The sequence below is a fragment of the Eptatretus burgeri genome, chromosome 17 (genome assembly GCF_056783735.1).
Source record: "Eptatretus burgeri isolate ZD-2024b chromosome 17, Ebu_testis_v1, whole genome shotgun sequence".
NCBI classification, from domain to species: Eukaryota; Metazoa; Chordata; class Myxini; order Myxiniformes; family Myxinidae; genus Eptatretus; species Eptatretus burgeri.
The window spans coordinates 56,154,820-56,174,135 of record NC_140977.1 but is presented as its reverse complement, the minus strand read 5'-3'; the positions used below and the strand labels follow the sequence as shown (position 1 = coordinate 56,174,135).

The 19,316-nt window shown below is 44.4% G+C and overlaps 1 protein-coding gene across 4 annotated transcripts in view; it reads left to right on the top strand.

Moving 5' to 3' along the window:
- DNAH1 (dynein axonemal heavy chain 1) overlaps positions 1-19,316 on the top strand; it is a 157,140-nt gene that overhangs the window by 117,675 nt on the left and 20,149 nt on the right. For all 4 annotated transcript variants that reach the window (XM_085861167.1, XM_085861166.1, XM_085861165.1 and 1 more), the window contains exons 46-64: positions 1-68; positions 317-495; positions 995-1,228; positions 6,912-7,117; positions 7,264-7,399; positions 7,484-7,692; positions 7,892-8,063; positions 8,205-8,396; positions 9,698-9,808; positions 9,891-10,076; positions 10,169-10,360; positions 11,318-11,485; positions 13,194-13,385; positions 13,552-13,683; positions 14,001-14,126; positions 14,402-14,521; positions 15,152-15,295; positions 17,832-17,992; positions 18,904-19,129. The exon at positions 1-68 is cut by the window's left edge and continues 106 nt beyond it. In XM_085861167.1, the coding sequence (XP_085717293.1) occupies positions 1-68; positions 317-495; positions 995-1,228; positions 6,912-7,117; positions 7,264-7,399; positions 7,484-7,692; positions 7,892-8,063; positions 8,205-8,396; positions 9,698-9,808; positions 9,891-10,076; positions 10,169-10,360; positions 11,318-11,485; positions 13,194-13,385; positions 13,552-13,683; positions 14,001-14,126; positions 14,402-14,521; positions 15,152-15,295; positions 17,832-17,992; positions 18,904-19,129 (3,154 nt within the window). The remainder of the gene's footprint in view (positions 69-316; positions 496-994; positions 1,229-6,911; positions 7,118-7,263; positions 7,400-7,483; positions 7,693-7,891; positions 8,064-8,204; positions 8,397-9,697; positions 9,809-9,890; positions 10,077-10,168; positions 10,361-11,317; positions 11,486-13,193; positions 13,386-13,551; positions 13,684-14,000; positions 14,127-14,401; positions 14,522-15,151; positions 15,296-17,831; positions 17,993-18,903; positions 19,130-19,316) is intronic.

Here is a 19,316-nt window from a genome sequence, read left to right as displayed (position 1 = left end):
CTCATTTCCAGAGATGAACGATTGCAGTATGCAGACTATCTTCAGCACCATCTTTCGTGCTTGGATCGGTGAGCCATTCTAAGGATTTAAAGCATCAATGATGATGTTTCTAAGGATGCAAAAGATGTACAATTTGAAGTATTTCTTAGTTTGAGTGAAAAAGTTTCATTTTCTGGTGTAGTTTGCTGTTAGGAAACCTTTTTTTTGTTCTTTTTTTTTTAAACATAATTGACTTTTCCACGAGGACATATTTACATTACTCAATGGTGAATTTGAATTAACACAATATTTTAATGTGATGGTATTATTCTTACAGATGAAGCAATCAAGGTACAAGAATTGGCTGATGGCATCATAACATCCACCTTGGCGGTTTATTCTACCGTCACCGCGGAGTTGCTTCCTACCCCTGCCAAATCGCACTACACGTTTAATGTTAGGGACTTATCAAAAGTTTTCCAAGGAATGCTTATGGCCAACCCTGGTAAGATTGAGGTGAGCTCCTGCTTTTACTGCCCCTGCGATTTATGACTTACTTTCAAAAGACTCAAAAAAACCCTAACCCTAACCCTTTCCTCATCAACAAATCTGGTTTGATGAGACTTTGAGGTTTTTGAGGTTTGACTGTACATTGCCCTAATCCAACTGTTTAAACTTCAGTCATAATTGGTCATATGTCGACCGCTTGTGCTCATGACCAAGCTGTTTTATTCGAAGCTGTAGAGACGAGAAGCAACAAACCAATTAATATCCTGGGGTCCATTTGTTCTATGGAGCATTCACAGTTGTTGCCATCTTATTAAAATGCGTGATCTGTCCTTAAAACTTTCCTTACAATCCATGAACGACAGAAAATGTCATTTTGGATTAAATCTTTATTTACTAATGTAAGTTGACAAACATTATGGTCGGGAAACTTGATTTTCTTGGAAATTAATGCAAAGACACCGGTTGATTAGACAGTCATCAATTCACATTCTCTCTCCATTTGCAGCATGTGGAGTCATTGTTAGAGCTCTGGGTGCATGAAAGCCGGCGCGTCTTTCGTGACCGTTTGACTTGCGACGAGGACCGTTTCTGGCTCGACAGCCTGTTGGCCAAACAGATCCAACATCTTGGAGTTACGCCCGATAATATTTTCCCAGGGGGTCCACTTCTGTACGGAGACTTTGTCGGGGAGTCCGGCGTAGACACCCGGGAATATGCGCGCATCGATGACTTTAGTAAGGTGAGGGAGAATGCAGCTTCATTATCAACTGGACATTTCCAGATAGTATTGTATCAAACATTTCTTTCTCATGACTGTTATGAGGTCATGCTGTTATGATTTTCGAGTTTTACAATGTTGTAATCGAATGATGGTCAGAAATCTGCACAGATTAATGTTGACAAGCAGACAAAGCCAGAAAGAGACATTAATGCATAAGAAAAGCAAAAAATAGTCTCAACAAGAAAAAGAGCAATCATAGATTGTAGACCCCCGCCAGGACTTGTTTTGTGGGGTGTTTGTGAAGTTTTGTGTGGTGTTTGTGTACTGGTGTGCTATGTAATTAATCATATACATAATTAGAACTGCCACTTTATAACTGCTGGCAGTGATTATCGGGTAACAAGACGTCTCGCTTTGATGCAACCCCATTTTGATCGGACAGCTAACTCTATCCCATGACGTCTATTTTTATTACTATTCAATTTAATCTAGAATGGGATTAAAATAAATTAAATTCAAATCAAATGCAAGTCCTGCATTGGAGTAATCAGAAGGAACCCAAACAAGAACAAAGCAAGGATGAAGTCATCCGGAGCAACCTGGATAGGATTCACATTTCAGCTGCTACTCCTCTACCCTGAAAGCCCATCAAGGCACAGCCAAGTGAGCCTTATTAAAAAAAAAACATGAAATCAAAAATAACCCAGATCAATAAAATTAAATAATTCTGGCTGCCAGACCATGCATTCCTTCAGATTGAAATTTAAAACATATATTCCTCATCGCTACTAGATCGGAATTGTGAAGTTTTATGTCGATTAATTAAGCGGTTCAAGAGAAATAAAAATTTTTTAAAGATTTTTGCCCAATCCAATATGACTGCCAGACCTCATGTGACATCAATTATAATTCATGAATACTCTGGTATCCCCAAGGCTTGGGGAACATGTGTGTGAAGTTTCCCCTCGATCTGTCCAGCCATCTGGAGAAGATTTTTTATCGGTTTTAGGGTAAATCCAATATGGCTACCGAACCATGTGATCTATAATGTCATATACGTGAATGTTTTGTTCCTCATGGATAGGTGGTCATACGTGTAAAGTTTCACCTCGATCTGTTCAGCCACTTCAGAGAAGAGGATTTTTGAAGGTTTTTGTTTTTGAAACAAGATGGCTCCCGAATCACATGACCAATTACATCATCAATTGTTTTTTTTTCTGTGCACCATTGTATCCCTGGATGGCCCTCAAAAATATTCATACTGATCAGATGTTGCGTTCCACATATGCAATTATGAAGTCATCACGAAGGCACTGATGATGACATTGAAAATTCACACTTATTCCCCATGAGAAGTACTTGCCATTTGCCAAGTTTCAATTTTTTCCTTGGTGCAGTTTCAGAGATAAAGAGATCCAAAAATTTTCCATTTTTCCAACATGGCTGCCACACCACGTGACCTATGATGTCATAATTATCATTAAAACATTGTGCATGAGTAGTTGCTCCGATGTCAAAATTTCATCTTAAGCCGTCAAGTGGTTGCGGAGAAAAAGACTAAAGTTCGGTGCGGACAAACAAACAAACAAAAACAAATGAAAAATCACTCATGGAGTGACACTTGGCAAAACAGAACAAAGTAGAATGGCAAACTCGGTAGAGCGCATACCTCTGCCAGGTTGAACAGTTCATGTTTTGTGTCTCACTGATGGAGTGGATTTGAACCAAAATCTCATCTGCTTGTTCTTGTCACTTAACCAACTCATCCACCAAAAAGTCCACAACTTTTTGACATATAATGACATACATACATACAGTATATATATATATATATATATATATATATATATATATATATATATATATATATATATATATATATATATATATATATATATATATATATACTGTTTCAGAATATATCAGGTCAGGTCAGGTATGGGAGCATGTGCCAGAACAGCGCGTCGCTGCGTCCACTTTCCGCCGGTACTCCAGGGGCCTCCATCTGGCCATCCCCCAGGCAGATGCCAGGCCCATCCCCATCTCCTTGAGATGATGGTCAACCTGCTGCAACCACGAGGCACGTGGTCGGCCCACTGGCCTCCTCCACTCATGAGACTCCCTCACTGAGAGAATCTGGTGAGCAGGATCAACGTCAGGAAAACGAGCCACATGTCCATACAGCCGCAACTGACGCTCACGGACTATGCAGGTAACAAATCTCATCCGAGTCTCTCTCAGCAACCGCTCGTTGGACACAAAATCCGACCAGCGATAGCCAAGGATTCTCCGAAGACACCTGGTACCAAAGGAATTAAGTCTCCGTCTCAGATCCTTGGTCAGGGTCCAAGTCTCGCACCCATAGAGCAAGACTGGAAGTACCAAGGACCTGAAGATTCGGACTTTCGTCCTCCCGCACAGGTACCGGCAGCACCACACCCCATGATCCAGTGAATCCATGACTCCCCAGGCCCGACCCAGACGTCTATTTACCTCTGACTCGCAGCCAGCAGAGACATGAATATCACTGCCAAGGGAAGTGAATCTCTCCACGACCTCAACATCCTCACCACAAACAGACCCAGACCAGACAGCAGCATCCAAGATGTCACCGAAAGCCTGGATCTTAGTTTTGACCCAAGAAACCCGTAATCCCAGCGGCTCCGACTCCTCATTCAGCACCTCGAGGGCCCCCAAAAGGATGTCTAAAGTCTCCGCAAAGATGACTGCATCATCTGCAAAATCAAGGTCCGAGATCTTGACATTCCCAAACGATGCACCGCAACTTGATCTCTCCGACATCCTCCCTAAAATCCAGTCCATACAAGTGCTGAAAAGTGTGGGGGCAAGTACACATCCCTGACGAACTCCAGTAACAACTTGAAATAAGTCAGAGATGGTACCACCACACTTCACAGCACTCTCAGTACCAGAGTAGAGTTCAGACATCAGATCGATCAGTTTTGGTGGCACCCCACGAAGACCAAGAATCCTCCAGAGGACATCCCGATTCACTGAATCGAACGCTTTACAGAGATCAACATAGGCTGCAAGCAGCCCCTGCCAAAACTCTCGTCTGCGTTCGGTGAGGACACGAAGGCAAGGATACGGTCAATCGTTGACCTCTTTGGTGTAAAGCCTGACTGCTCTGGACGCTGGTGCTCAAGCAGATGGTGGCGAACCCTATCAAGAATTATCCGAGCAAAGACCTTGCCCGGCACTGAGAGCAGCGTCACCCCTCGGTAGTTGTTGCAGTCTTGGCGATCACCCTTCCCTTTCCAGAGAGGGACAACAAGGCCCCTCTTCCAGTCAGTTGGGATGATGCCTGTGTTCCAGGCAGAGCACAAAACTGCATGCAACGACACGAGTGCAGCATTTCCACCAGCCTTGAGAAGTTCGGCATGGATGCCACAGATCCCTGGAGCTTTGCCCCGTTTTAACTGGTTCACCGCAGCCCGTGTTTCCACAAGCGAAGGTGGACCACAGTTGATTCGAGGGTCAGCAACAGGGATTGTAACACCCTTGAAGTCCAACTCGACATCTGGGGGATCAGCCTGGTACATCCGCTCAAAGTAACCGGCCCAGCGGGCCTTCACTTCAGACTCCTCTGTCAAGAGCCTACCACTCTCTGCTCGAACTGCAGTGCTCCGAGGGATGGGCTTGGATGAACGTAATGCGCGAATTCCCCTGTAAGCGGGACGAGAATCACCTGTCCACAGGTGATGCTCAACCCCCTCACAGATTCCTCGCACATAGGCCTCCTTGTCCACCCTCAGTGCACGTACAGTTTTACGCCTCAGCTCCCTGAACAGCTCAGCTCTGCCATTCAGCCTGGCCCTGCGACTCTGGTCAATGGTATCCAGTGTCCCTTGAGAGACAAAATTCTTCTTTTCCCTGCAGTGAGCTCCAAGACATCCACCGGCAACATCAAGGACGGTGGTCTTGAAGGTGCTCCACAACTCTTCAGGACCCCCCAAAGCACCCAGACCCCCCAAGTGTCCACTCAGCCTGTTCGCAAACTCCTCAGCTACTCTCTCATCCCTGGCTTGGCAACATCCAGCCTAGGCTGGGATGGTACCATTCTCCAGGATTTAAGGTGCAGCTTTAGAGTTGCTACAACAAGCCTGTGGTCAGTATTGAGGAACTGAGCACTCCGGTAGACCCTGCAGTTCTGGATCATCCTCCAACGACCGTCAATGAGGACATGGTCAATCTCCTTTGCCACACCGCCAGCGTTGGAATACCATGTCCAGCGATGAGCTTGTGGGCGCTGAAACCATGAACCAGCCACCCTAAGTCCATGACTTCTTGCAAAGTCAAGGAACTTAGCGCCATTCTGGTTCATAGTTCCTGACCCATGGGGACCAACACATGTCTCATAACCATCCCTATCAGTTCCAGTCGATACATTGAAATCCCCCAAGACAAGAAGTGTATCTCGTCTGGGGCACTGATCAACCACAGACTCGAGTGTGGCGTAGAATGCATCCTTCACGGTGAGATCACTCGCCTCAGTCGGAGCATAAACAGAGACCAGGGAAATGACACCTGAGGAGTGACGAATCCTTAATCTCATAATACGCTCGTTGACCGGTGTTACCTCAATTATCATTGGGGTCAGCTTATTGGACACAGCTACAGCAACTCCTTGGGTATGGTAACCATCAGAGCGACCAGACCAATAGTTGGTGTAACCACCGATCATTATCTCGCCGCAATCCGGTCTCCGAACCTCAGAGAGAGCTGCAATCCCGATGTCCAAACGCTTGAGCTCAGATGATAACAGAGACAAGTGATCATCCTCTCTTAGGGATAGGACATTCCAGGCACCCACCCGAAGGGACCGCCTTAGGTTAACCCAAGGAGACCCCTGTCTGGTGGACGACACATCAGCACCACTCCAACACACTCTCCCGCAATCTGACCCAGGGATGTTACCCCATGGTTTCCCTCCTATCATCAAAGATTGGGGGTCCCAAAGGCTTTGCCCCAATCCCGTCATCCGGTGAGCTGCCCTGCGAAGGGAAGCTGCACAGGAGGTACTCCCACGGAGTGGGTTTTCAGATTTTTTTTGCGTTTTTGCGTTTTGCGGAATGAAGGGTTTTACGGTGGCCGGAGTGCAAATCCTGCCACCAACCTCCTCATAATAAGTAACCCAACTGCAAGAGGACGTCCGCAGACACAGTTGGGCACTAGATATGGATGGCCGTTGGCTCACAATGAGCTCCTCCGCCCTTTGACAGGTTTTGTTTTTAATCCTGCTGGGTGTCCATATCCAAACACCCTCCTCACCAGAAAACCTGGTGGGGGAGACGGTTTAGTCGCCGACAACCCGACCATGGAACAGGTTAGTACAGGTTTACATGGTACCTGTAGCAGGTCACAGATCGAACCTGACCTGACAATAGTCAGGTCAACCCCCTGGTTGTATTAATTCAGTGGCCCAACGGGGCTTGAACTCAGGACCTTTTGGATCCCAAGCTGCTGTCCTTACCACTGCGCCAACACCAGGCTCGCAGAGAGACAGAATGTAAGGTGAAAATATTGAGGGCGAGACAAAAATAATGGAATGTAGAAATAAATAACAAACAACATGATCAATTTCATCGTTTGTGAGGATCAAAGTGGAGTCCAGCTCTTTGAGACAGTCATTGATGACAGAAGTTAAGGCTTATCTTTTTTTTGCTTTTTTCTGTGGCAGCTGGCACATGTAGTGGATGAGTTCCTGGAAGAATACAACCAGACTGGAGCCGGTGGAGGTTCCAAAATGCGCCTCGTCTTATTTGAGGATGCACTGGAGCACCTGTGTCGCATTGCACGGGTCCTTCGGCAACCGCTTGGCAACGCACTGCTTCTCGGGGTCGGGGGCAGTGGGAAGCAGTCTCTGACGCGCCTCGCCTCATACATGTGTGCAAACCCATTTCCTCTTCTCGTGTATATTGGTTAATCATCGTTTGTAGCAGTGATCATCGAAGAGTTAAACAAGAGTATGGATGTGTTATAAATTATTATGACAGGCTGTTTCATCATGGCCATCTCTGTTTCTTTGTTAGAGCGGAATACGATTGCTTCCAGGTGGAACTTTCCAAAACATACGGTGTTTCCGAATGGCGCGAGGACCTTCGTAAATTAATGTTTTGCGCTGGTGTGAATAACACGCCACTAACCTTCCTTTTCACTGATACGCAGGTAAGTGCTCATGATTTCACCGCACCGATAATCCCCAACCTTGTTGTCATCACCACGTATTCCTCATGATGGCATTGTCTCTAGATCAAGTGTGAAAGCTTCCTAGAGGACATCAACAATGTGCTGAACTCGGGCGATGTGCCCAACATCTATGGAGTAGAGGAGCAGGAAAGAATTTTCAATGCCATGAGGGGGCTCGTGCAGGAGACGGGCCAGCCATCCACCAAGGCTAACCTCATGGCTGCATACACGAAACGCGTGCGCACAAACACCCATCTGGTACTTTGCATGAGGTGACCTCTGTTCTTTCACTCGGGTGGACTTCTCTGGTGAAAAAGAAAATGATAAAGTTGGTGATGTTTGTGAAGGTCCTTGAAATTAATGATAAAACTTTATGGTGACGCCTAATGATGTGAGTTGAAGAGATGACCAATGGCATCGTAATTACCAAAATAAAGAACAAAGTTTTCAATTTGTGTTTTCAACTTCCAGCCCATTGGGTGAGATATTCCGTGCACGTCTGCGCCAGTTCCCTTCCCTTGTGACTTGCTGCACCATCGACTGGTTCAGTCCGTGGCCGGAACAAGCTCTCACCTCTGTTGCGTCCTCCTTCCTACATGAATCGACCGTACTGGAAACCTACTCCAGCCTTATTCCCAGCTTGGTATGATGTCATATTTATATTTACATCGACTCGATCTCCTGTGTCATACGCAATACATAATTTTACGTTCTTCTATTCTACCACCTCAATCTGTGTCAATGTTGTAATTCTAATCGCCGCATGAGTTGTTGTACCTTGCAGGCCAACACCTGCGTGGCGATTCACCAGGCTGTGGAGATTTCCTCCGTTAGTTTCCTCACTGAGATTGGCAGGCACAACCATGTGACACCCAGCAACTACCTCGAGCTGCTGGATGCTTTATCGCGGCTTCTCGGACAAAAACGCACTGAGCTGCAGACCGCTCGCTACAGGATGGACACCGGCCTCACAAAGGTGTACTCAATGGAGAAATCAAAGATCAGTTGAAGCTACGTATCTAACTTTTTTCTGTTTCCAACTGGGATTGTTTTTATGCTTGCTTAAATCTGAACTGTGGGGGCCGGGGTGGTGGGGTTGGGCATGAACCAACAGCCTTTGAAAAAACATATTATCTCATCCATGCACCATGAGTTAGTGGCTCCCTTTACACAATGGTAGATGTTACTTCTTCACTTCACTGACCAATCAGGGAGCTTGACGCACATTCACATATTTGTAACTGAGGTTCATTTGGGTTCTTTCATTCTACTATATTTGCAATTCTGTAACATCAAGTTCTGCCAGCTCACTACAGGAGTAGTCGATGACCTCCAGCATTTTCAGTAGCCTTGACTCAAAGACTTCTACCTGGCCCAGTAACATACTCGGATCTGGAAGACTGCTCAAAGCAAGCATCTCACCTGGAACCATGTTTTCTGGATCAATCCCATTGCACCCAGAACATCCATCTCACCCAGATCTGCCTGGTTGTCTGGAGTCAGGAGATCACTAAGAGCAATGTGATTTGAGGTCCTGCAGGCCACTCAAAGTGAGCAAGTTGCTCAAAGCAAACAGGTCGCATGGCTGTAACATCAAACGTTTGGGCGTGTGGCAGCATGCGTTGTTTGTTTGACATAGTTCTCTGAATGACTCATGCACGGCAAAGTGCTCACTCAAAAGCAACCTGATTCATCACTATCAATTGATGTGGTGTTAAGGTTGTGACACTCACAGGTGTGGTGTTAATGGACCACAGTACTCTTGGATTTGATGAAGGCCTTTTTCCTCCCCCTTTCGTGTTTGTACCTCCACCAATATTCCACCCCTTCTCTGCTATAAAAAAATTCATGTTGTGCTATAAAGTCAGCCTGACTATCTCTCTTCAGTCGTTACTTATGCTGTCACATTGTGTTGTAGTTTGGTGCATTCTAGTGTTGGGGTGGAAATGCCAGGTAGGCGACGTGAGCAGAACTTCCTTTTTCTCTTTTCCCTCATATTTATTTGTAAATAAGGACTCTAAAGTATACATTAAACTCACCCTCAGTTAGTCACCATATATTTATTTCCTAAGCAATAGTGGTGAAATTTCTGATATGTATCATAAAAGGCCTTTCCCTCCCCTCCCTTTACTTCCATCTTCTCCCACCTTTACCCCCTTGTACTCTTCCCCTTTCTCTTCCGCTTATCAATTTGCACTCTTTCAAATTTGTACTTCCGTTTATCAATTTGTATCCCATGCTTACGTAATAAATAGACGGTCTCTCATGCATTCACAGCTGCTAAGGACATCTGCGGATGTCACAATGATGCAAGAAGACCTGGAGACAATGCGGCCATTACTGGAAGAGGCAGCCAGAGAAACAGAAGTGACGATGGAGAAGATTCAGGTAAAACATATGACATATGTGCGCTATGATAACCGGTATTGTGATGCTGACTTGTTTTGTCAATCTTCTTTCTGGAGAACAGGTGGACACAGTGGTGGCCGAGAAAACGCGCGTGTCCGTGAGAGCCGAGGAGGCAAAAGCCTCAGATAAGGCTGAGTTGGCACAAGCCATTGCTGATGATGCACAGAGAGACCTGGATGAGGCCTTGCCTGCCCTGGAGGCTGCCCTCACCAGCCTGAAATCCCTGAACAAGAATGATGTGACCGAGGTATGATGGAGCCTGATTAGAAGGTAAACCTAGCTTAGTCCTGTCTTTGGCCAACGCCACGGGTTTCTGTCGACCCGTCCTGTGGTGTGCAGGTACGGGGTATGCAGCATCCACCACCGGGTGTCAAGATGGTCGTGGAGGCAGTGTGCATCATGAAGGGAGTCAAGCCCAAGAGGATACCGGGGGAAAAACCAGGAACAAAAGTGGACGATTATTGGGAACCGGGAAAAGGCTTGTTACAAGATCCTGGAAAGTTTCTCGAGTCGCTCTTCAAGTACGACAAGGTGAGTGTAATTGAATGCATTCGATCTATCTTATTATCGTGTATGACTGTTCTTACACAAAACAACTGTTCCACATTAGTAACTAAGAGGACAAAAGTTAACATCTCTACTGGCTACAAGATATAAACTGTTCGATTATCTCCGTTAGTCCAGGACGGTACTTTAATCACCTTGCAATCTTTGAGCGAGGTGTTACAGTGAAAAAGCCACAAAAAACTCTGTCTGAGATACATAATATATTTAAATATTGACATTTTCTCGGGTCAAATCTGATCCCTTATCAGCATTTGATATTTGTAAAGCACTTGTTTAAACCATCCCGGTAGTTTATAAACCTCAAAAAAGAAAGGCAGTCATTTCGTTATCTGACCTATGCAGGAAATTCACGGTCGAAGATTTGTATGATTGCAGGTGGGGCGGCCAATGTAGTGTCCTGCAGAAGGTTCGCGTCCTCCACATGGCCGCACCTCCTGCTTGCATTATATGGATGGCTGTTTACAGTTATGCTTACACCCCTGCTTGTCTGTCTGTCTGTGAGCAGGAAGGATATCTCAAAAGGTTGCGGATGGATTCGGACGAAACTTGGTGGACAGGTTGGACGTGTGACAAGGCCGAATTGATTCGATTTTGATGAAGATCCGGATTGGGATTATGAGAATTTTTTAAGGGATTCTTCACCATTGAGAGATAGGGCCAAAAACGATATCTCAAGAAGTTATGGAGGGGTTCGGATGAAACTTTGTGGATGAGACGGGTAGATGACAAGATCTAGCCAATTCGATTTTGGTTCGGGTCTGGCTGCTGATCTGGCCTATCAATGGGATACAAAATTTGAACTGTTCAGCGAGGAAGAGCTATGCGCTCTACTGAGTGCCGTTTCAGTTGCAAATGATATCTTCAGAATTTTTGGTGTTGGAGGTATCCTCATCCACTAAACCTCGCTCTTACACTTCTCAGGACAACATTCCAGAGGCAGTAATCCGTACTGTGTCGCCATACATTGAAAGTGAAGAGTTTATGCCGGCAGCCATATCCAAGGTCTCGAAGGCTTGCACATCTATTTGCCTGTGGGTGCGCGCCATGTACAAGTACCACTTCATTTCACGAGCAGTCAAACCAAAACGGGTGAGTGTTTATATCTCCTCTCTGATATACCGACTGGTGATATCCAGGGGGACCTCCTTACAAGATGGGTGATTGTTCCACATTGTGTGCAAGCCATTTGTTACAATTAATGAAATTGTTTCCAAACAGTTTGTATCTCAGCTGTGACATTCTACTTTGCAACATGCTACCCCCCCCCACCCACCCTCCCCCCTCCCTTCTTGTTCCAAATTTACATCATTTTTCATTCAGCCTCTCTCAAATATGTCCTTTACTTTGCAAATGCACTACTTGAGGCCTCTTCCACCAACAGAATACATCCAAATTTGACAATTTTAGTATTAGTAATCAGGCTTTGATCGTCACCTGGAATATGTTTCACCACACTTGGCACAAAGCCTTTTACTCGAGATATTTCGCTGCGAACAACAAAGAACCAAGCCTTTTCTGTATTTCAGGAACAAGACTGTCTTAGAGGCTAGTCCTTCACATTCACAATAAGCAGCATATTGTCTTGGACATAACATCACATTGTCTGACTGGAAGGTTTTCTTCTTGCTTGCTTGCTTATGTAGTAGAAGGCTACGGAGTAGTATCATTGGCTGAGCCCTGTGTAGATTAGGGCAGGAATTTGTAATTTGATCAGGGTTCCGGCGATAGGTCACCTACTCTTCGCGAAGGACACCATGGGACCTTTACGCCCATCAACTAAGGCTAGCAGACAGGTGAGTATAATTGCTGAGCAGATCATTTTTCAATGTCCATCCGAAGGATGACACACACGTTGATGAATCGCCCTGCCTGTAAAACACCAGGATGATCGTTTACGGCTGGATCAGAATTCAAACCTAGACTAGACAGCTTAGAGGCGAGCGTGTGTACCCCAAGGCCATCCTACCGGCCTGACAGGAAGGTGAAAAGGTAGCACACTTATATTTGAGTTGTCTAGTCTAGGTTTGATTCTAGACACGACTATAAACTATCATATCGGTGCTTCCCAGGAGGCTTTTGCATCACAAATTGATTGTCCCTTCAATATCTGGCTGTCCCATCTGCTGGCATTAGTTGATCTTGGTGGATGTTAAGGATTTGACGGTGTCTCACATGAATAGTCGGCGAGTTATCGTCGGTGCAATGTCCAAATTCCTGAACAAATTGCCTTCACTTGAATGTCAGGCTTGACTAAGTTGGGGCAAAAACCTTGAACACTTGCAAACTTGACCACGAAAATCTTAGGCCAAAAATGTTCTCTGACCGACCCCACATGAAGATAGAAATAATTGGGGCCGTTAAATAAGTGGTACCTGTTGTAGTGATTTGGATGAAACATCTCGACTTTGATCTTATTGATATCCTATGCCCTGCCAAGGTGCACTTTCTCTCATTCAATTCCCTTGAGGCTTTTACATATTATAGCTGAGTGGTGCATGCAGCAATGTAAGCCCTCACACTGTAGTGCAGGAGACCTTTGGCATCCTTAAAACCATGGAGTCTCGTTGGTATGTTTTTGTTTTTTTCCAAAGTGTCGAATCACAAGGATTTATCCATTCTAATATGACTGTTCATCTACTATTTATGACTGTGACCAAGATGAACTGGTACTGCATGCGTTCACGGTTAACTGGTAGAACAATTTTTTTATTCTTCTGCTTTATCACCAACCATGAGTGTGCACATGTACAGAACGTGTGAGTGTATTTGTTTGCCATTGTTTGTGGTCTGTCCACAGCAAGCCTTGCAGGAGGCCCAGGAGGATCTGGAGAAGACTCAGAAGGTTCTGGATGAAGCCAAGTCACGCTTGGAGGAGGTCGAACGTGGAATCGCAGCCCTTCAGAGGACGTACTCTGACTGTGTTACAAAGCGAAAGCAGCTTGAGGAACGCTGCGTGCAGTGTGAGCAGAGGCTGCTGCGTGCAGACAAGGTTCGACTCATACAAAGGACACATTGTGGAGTTCATTGAATACCTTGAATTCCCTTTTGTAGTTTGGATTATTTGTGCCACATGCACTTGACTAATTTTAACAATAATTACTGTAACCCTATTTCTTCGTCAAATCATCCCCATTCCCTGTCTATGACGTGCCTAGCTCATCGGGGGCCTTAAGGACGAGCGTGTACGATGGCAGGATACTATAGCACAGCTTGACGATCTGCTCAGCAACATCATAGGTGATGTGCTCCTCTCGGCTGCTTCTGTTGTCTACCTGGGACCCTTCTCGGTAAGCTTCTCAACATAAATTTTCCAACTGACCATATAAGTCTGGTCCACCAGTTTCCTCGTTCCCCCATCCATCAGATATAATGCACCTCTTTCTCGATAATAGTCTTTCTTTTCAGCTTGAACATTCTCATTTTCTTTTTTCTCGTTCTCACGGCTTCCCATTCTCCATCTTTCTAATTCACCAATACTCTTGCTCTTTAGCTTGCACTGTCAAACTTTCGCTCACCCTTGCTCTCCACAATTTGCTTTACATACTCATTGATGTTAATAGCATATATTGTTGTACAGGTGTCAGTGTTATGAGCCGTTTCACAGGGGGAGTATAGAGCCAGGCTCACGAAAGAATGGCTTTCGCATCTCGACGAGTTTGAAGTTCCACACAGCCGTGAACCAACCCTGGTGGGAACATTTGGGGATCCCTTGAAGATCCAATCTTGGCAGGTACAGGTGCACAATCGTCATTGTCTTTCATTTTCCACGTTGTGCTTCTAGCCAGCAAGATGGTAAAACATTCCACTTTGATTCATATTTTATAGGATAATAATGTTAACAGGTTACACAGTTCGTGCGGATTTTAAAAAAAACAAAAAAGTTTGTTGGAAAACAGTTGATTATCTCTGTGCTGCTTCATTGGTTACTGTTGTATTTGTCCAAGCACAACATTTCTGTTATAATAACACCAGATTTTTTTTTCCCTCCCTTGTTTTATGACTCAGATTGCAGGATTGCCCAAAGATACACTATCTGTTGAAAACAGCCTATTGATGCAGTTTTCACGCAACTGGCCACTGTTCATAGACCCCCAGGGCCAAGCTAACCGCTGGATAAAAAACCTGGTTAGCCACTGACAAGACTCACCTGAGTTTTGGTGTTTCTTGATTAATTTGCTGGGTGCTAATACTACTAGTCGGTGCTGCAAACGACTGTGTAACTTGTTGGATATGGTACAGGGTATAAAGTTTTGTTGTGCTACAAAAGATGAAACTATGGATATGTTACAGGGGATTTAATTGCAGAAAGTGGTGCAGGTTGGATGTGGTTTACAGGGGATGGATCTGTGGATGTGGTGCAGTGGACTAATCTTTGGATGTGGTGCAAGGGATGAATGGTTGGACGTGGTGCAGGAGATGAATCTGTAGATGTGGTTCTCGAGATGAATCTGTAGATGTGGTGCAGAGAATGGATGGTTGGATGTGGTGCAGGGGACTAATCTTTGGGTATGGTGCAGCGGGTTAATAGTTTAATCTGGTGCTTGGGAATAAAAGATAGGATACTGTGCAAAAGTTGAATTATGTTGAATGTTGTGCAGGAGAAAAACCTTGATGTGGTGCAGAGAATGGATGGTTGGATGTGGTGCAGGGGACTAATCTTTGGGTATGGTGCAGCGGGTTAATAGTTTAATCTGGTGCTTGGGAATAAAAGATAGGATACTGTGCAAAAGTTGAATTATGTTGAATGTTGTGCAGGAGAAAAACCTTGATGTGGTGAAGCTGTCAGACCGAGACCTTATGCGGAGCCTTGAGAACGCGGTTCGTTTTGGCAAGCCCTGTCTACTGGAGAACGTTGCGGAGGATTTGGACCCATCTCTTGAGCCCATACTTCTGCACCAGGTTCCCAAAACTCATATACATAATTGCCAGGAAATTGCTGAGTCCTCTCAAAACTTTCTCATTGCTTCACCACTTTTTCATTACAGATGTCAAGGTTCATGGATGAGCTGAAAGACAAATGGTGGCAGTGTGGTGCAATGATAAACTGACTGAGTGAGGTTCTTCTTTTTCGTTTGTATGCAGCACAATGCTGTGGGGTAGCATCATTGGCCGAGAGCGTGGCTGTGCCGCTGATGCAATGCCCCTTGTGGGATAGGGCAGGAATTTGTAATTTGATCATTGTGCCAGTGATAGCTCGCCCACTCTTTGTGAAGGACACCGTGGGGTCTTTAATGTCCACCGATGCATGCTGGCAGACAGCACGTCTGTTTAACATCCATCCGAGGGACAGCCCATACATTAATCACCCTTCCAGTAAAACACCGGGATGACAGTTTAAAATTGTGATGAGATTCAAACCCAGGCGAGACAGCTGAGAGGCGAGTGTACGTACCCCTAGAACATCCTGCCAGCCCTACAAAGTGAGGTGAGCAGGCAGATAAGGGAGAGGCACACAAATAATAATTATTCGCCCAACCTGATGTGCTTGTCATGGGAAATTTGGGATCTTCATGATAACCACTTCAATTATTCACTCAACATTCTGCCTTGATTCTTTGTGTAATTTATTTATTTCTTACACATGTATTCAAATATTTATCAAAACTATTGGTAATCTGTGCCCAGTCTATATCCCTTTCGTTGAGACCAACTTTTACTTCCAACCATACAAAACCGGGTTCCATGGAAACAAATAATTTAGTGAAAGGAAATTATTTGATACCAGCTAATACAACCCATCACTTTGCTGATGGGTATACTAAGGGAGCGGGGGGGGGGGGGGGTGCGGGATTGTGGCAGATGTGACACCAAGTTTAATGCCCATCCAAGAAACGGTACACACATTGATGAATCACCCTGCCTGTGAAACACCGGGATGACAGTTGAAAGCTGGGTCGGTATTCAAACTCAGACGAGACAGCTTAGAGCGAATGTGCGAACCTCTCAGCTATCCTGCCGTGATGTTAACGAAACATTTAGTTTTGTTTTTTTTATCTCACCTAAACTTTAGTCAGGTGAGCTTATGCGATCAAGCAGTGTCTGAAGGTGAGTGAGTGAGCCAGTCAGTCTGTAAACACTTCAGTCATTATCACTTGAACCAAACACACGATTTTGATGAAACATGGCCACAAGCTTCATATCTGATGCCGAATGAAGGTTTATTACCCGCATCAAAATCTGCGCTCATTAAGGGGGTCCTCCAGGGGGGGTTATTGACCTCTCCAACCCCCCCCCCCCCCGAGGTTAGTTTAAACAAGATAGTGTACCTGATGCAATTTATCATTCCTTCCATCACTATTTGTTCTCTTCTCAGAAACTACACACACAATTTTGATGAAACATGACCACAACCTTCTTCACCCATGATGCATCAAAGTTTGTTCACTGCATTAAAAACAATCAGGGTCGAAGGGGGTTTGCGAGGGGGGGTGTGGGGGGGGGTTTGAGTGACTGTTGCTCCTGATCCAGGTGAGCTTCAGGACACACGGTCCTTTCTTTTATTTGTACTTATCTCTGCTGAAGTGACCGCCGAACAAGGCAGGGCCATTACAGGCGAGTGGCCCCTGAACATTGTTCAAGTCGATCCATATACTGTACAGTATTCAGTGACAGTGCGAATATTGTATAGTGCTCACCAAGTGGCTTCAGCACTCCATAAAAGGAGTTGAGAAGGAACAGCGTGCTTGGCAAGTGATTAGCTATCACCGAACCGTCATATTAAACACACACCTCCTGGAAATGCCCGAAATATCAAAATATATCCAAATTGGACAAATGGACACTTTTCAGCAGTCAGAACTGCTGCTAAGTTCAATTCTGGAACTTCAATTTTGTAATTCTTGTAGTTTAAGAGATTCTCATGGTGATCGCATGTGCGGAAATGAAATAAAGCAAAGAACGCTGGCATCTCTGGGCGTTTATAAGCATTGCAATGCAACCAGCGATTCGTAGCTATGATGAACAGGCATTCGATAATGTGAGTGAGGAAAGTGAAAAAAAAAACTTTATCATGAATAAACCGTTGCGGCCTGTTCCAAGTCAAGGCATGGTTGAACAGGGCCCCAAAAAATGGCGAATTAAGACCCCAGTGAGATAACCCAGGATGCGCCTTCAGACCCCATCGAGAGCGAGGTGGCCAATGATGCACCTGGTAAAGGCTATAATTAAATAAGGCCGTTAATTATCTTCAAAAGGGGTGTTTTAACTTACCCAAGCTCCTAATTTTCACTCTTGCACTTCCTTTGAGTTCCCTTACTATGCATGCAAAGTTTCAGTTGCTAGGTTTCATGGTTTTGGAGTTATGGAGGACACACACACACACACACACACACACACACACACACACACACACACACACACACACACACACACTGACATACATTCTGAGCTACATTTTAAATTTGCCTGGAACCTTTTTTGGTCTTTTTGCACACAGACATTCCTGCACCAAGGTGTACTGATGATTCGTCTGGGTGACTCGGTGATCCCATACCACAAGGACTTTCATTTGTACATAACTACCAAACTACCAAACCCACATTATACACCTGAAAGGTCTACGAAGGTGACACTCATCAACTTCACACTTTCATCAAGGTGAGGAATGTGTAATTATGGTTCCCCGAGGGAGGCACAAAGTGTTTAGTTTTGGTGTCCATAGTGTCCTGCTTTTTGAAGAATAATTTTCCAGTATTTAATTATTTTTTTATATTTAATTGTTTGATGTTTTTGGGGTTTTTTTCATTTTCAATTATTTAATTTTTTCCATACTTTTCAATTATTTAATGAATAAAACGTTCCCCCATTTAAAAAAAAAAAACTTAATTTTCATTTATTTAATATCTGAAATTATTTAAATTTTCAATATATTATTTTTCAATTTTAACAATTTAAGGTTTTTTTCTATTTTTAATTATTTTTGTATTTTCAATTATTTCCAATTTTCAACTCCGAGTTGCAGTATTTAAATATTTTTTAATTATTCAATTACTTAATTCCCATTATTTAATTTTCTTCATCATTGAGGTTCCTGGAGGGGAAAAAAACGTTTCTTTTGAATGAGGCAGAATCTCAAGTGCTACCAATTGAATAATTTTACATGTTGGCCATACCGGGAACCATCCTTGATCTTCGATTGCAGCCCTCGAGTTTAGAATGTATTGAACTGAACTCCATGTGAGCACCTCTTCGTTTCTGAGCCTGAACCACATTAATTACTTATTGCACATTCATTGGAATATCATTTCCACTTGAAACATGTACCAAACTGCAGCAACAGGAACTTACTGACCAGGACTGAAACACTTACATAAGATTCCTAGAACTAACCACACTGAGGTTAGTTGAAACAAGATAGTGTACTTGATGCAATTGATCATTCCTTCCATCACTTTGGTATATAATAGCACATTGAAAGAATGAATTTACCTCACTGGTGAGATTCAACTTTTCAAACCATGTAATTTTGTCACCACCACATAACTGGACATGTTTGTAATAACCATCAGTGGTTTGGAAGACCAGTTGCTGTGCATGGTGGTGGCTAAGGAGCGTCCAGACCTCGAGGAGGCAAAGAATCAGCTGATCATAAGCGGGGCAAAAATGCGCCAAGACTTGGAAGCTATCGAGGACAGGATCCTGCAGCGCTTGAGCTCGTCGGAGGGAAATCCTGTGGATGATGAGGAGTTGATTCAGGTCCTCGAGGCTTCTAAAATGACAGCAGCTGACATCAAGGTACGGTTGTTCCTGCTTTATTCTGAACATCAATCTGTTGACTACAAAAAATGATGAAAGCTAAGCGAAAGAAGAAACCTTTAACTTGTGAATGTCTCCATCGATGTTTGTTACATGACAACTGCACAGTACTTAAAGTGTATGCTAAAAATTCCAATATTCCTAGTTTGTCAGGATGATTCTGCAT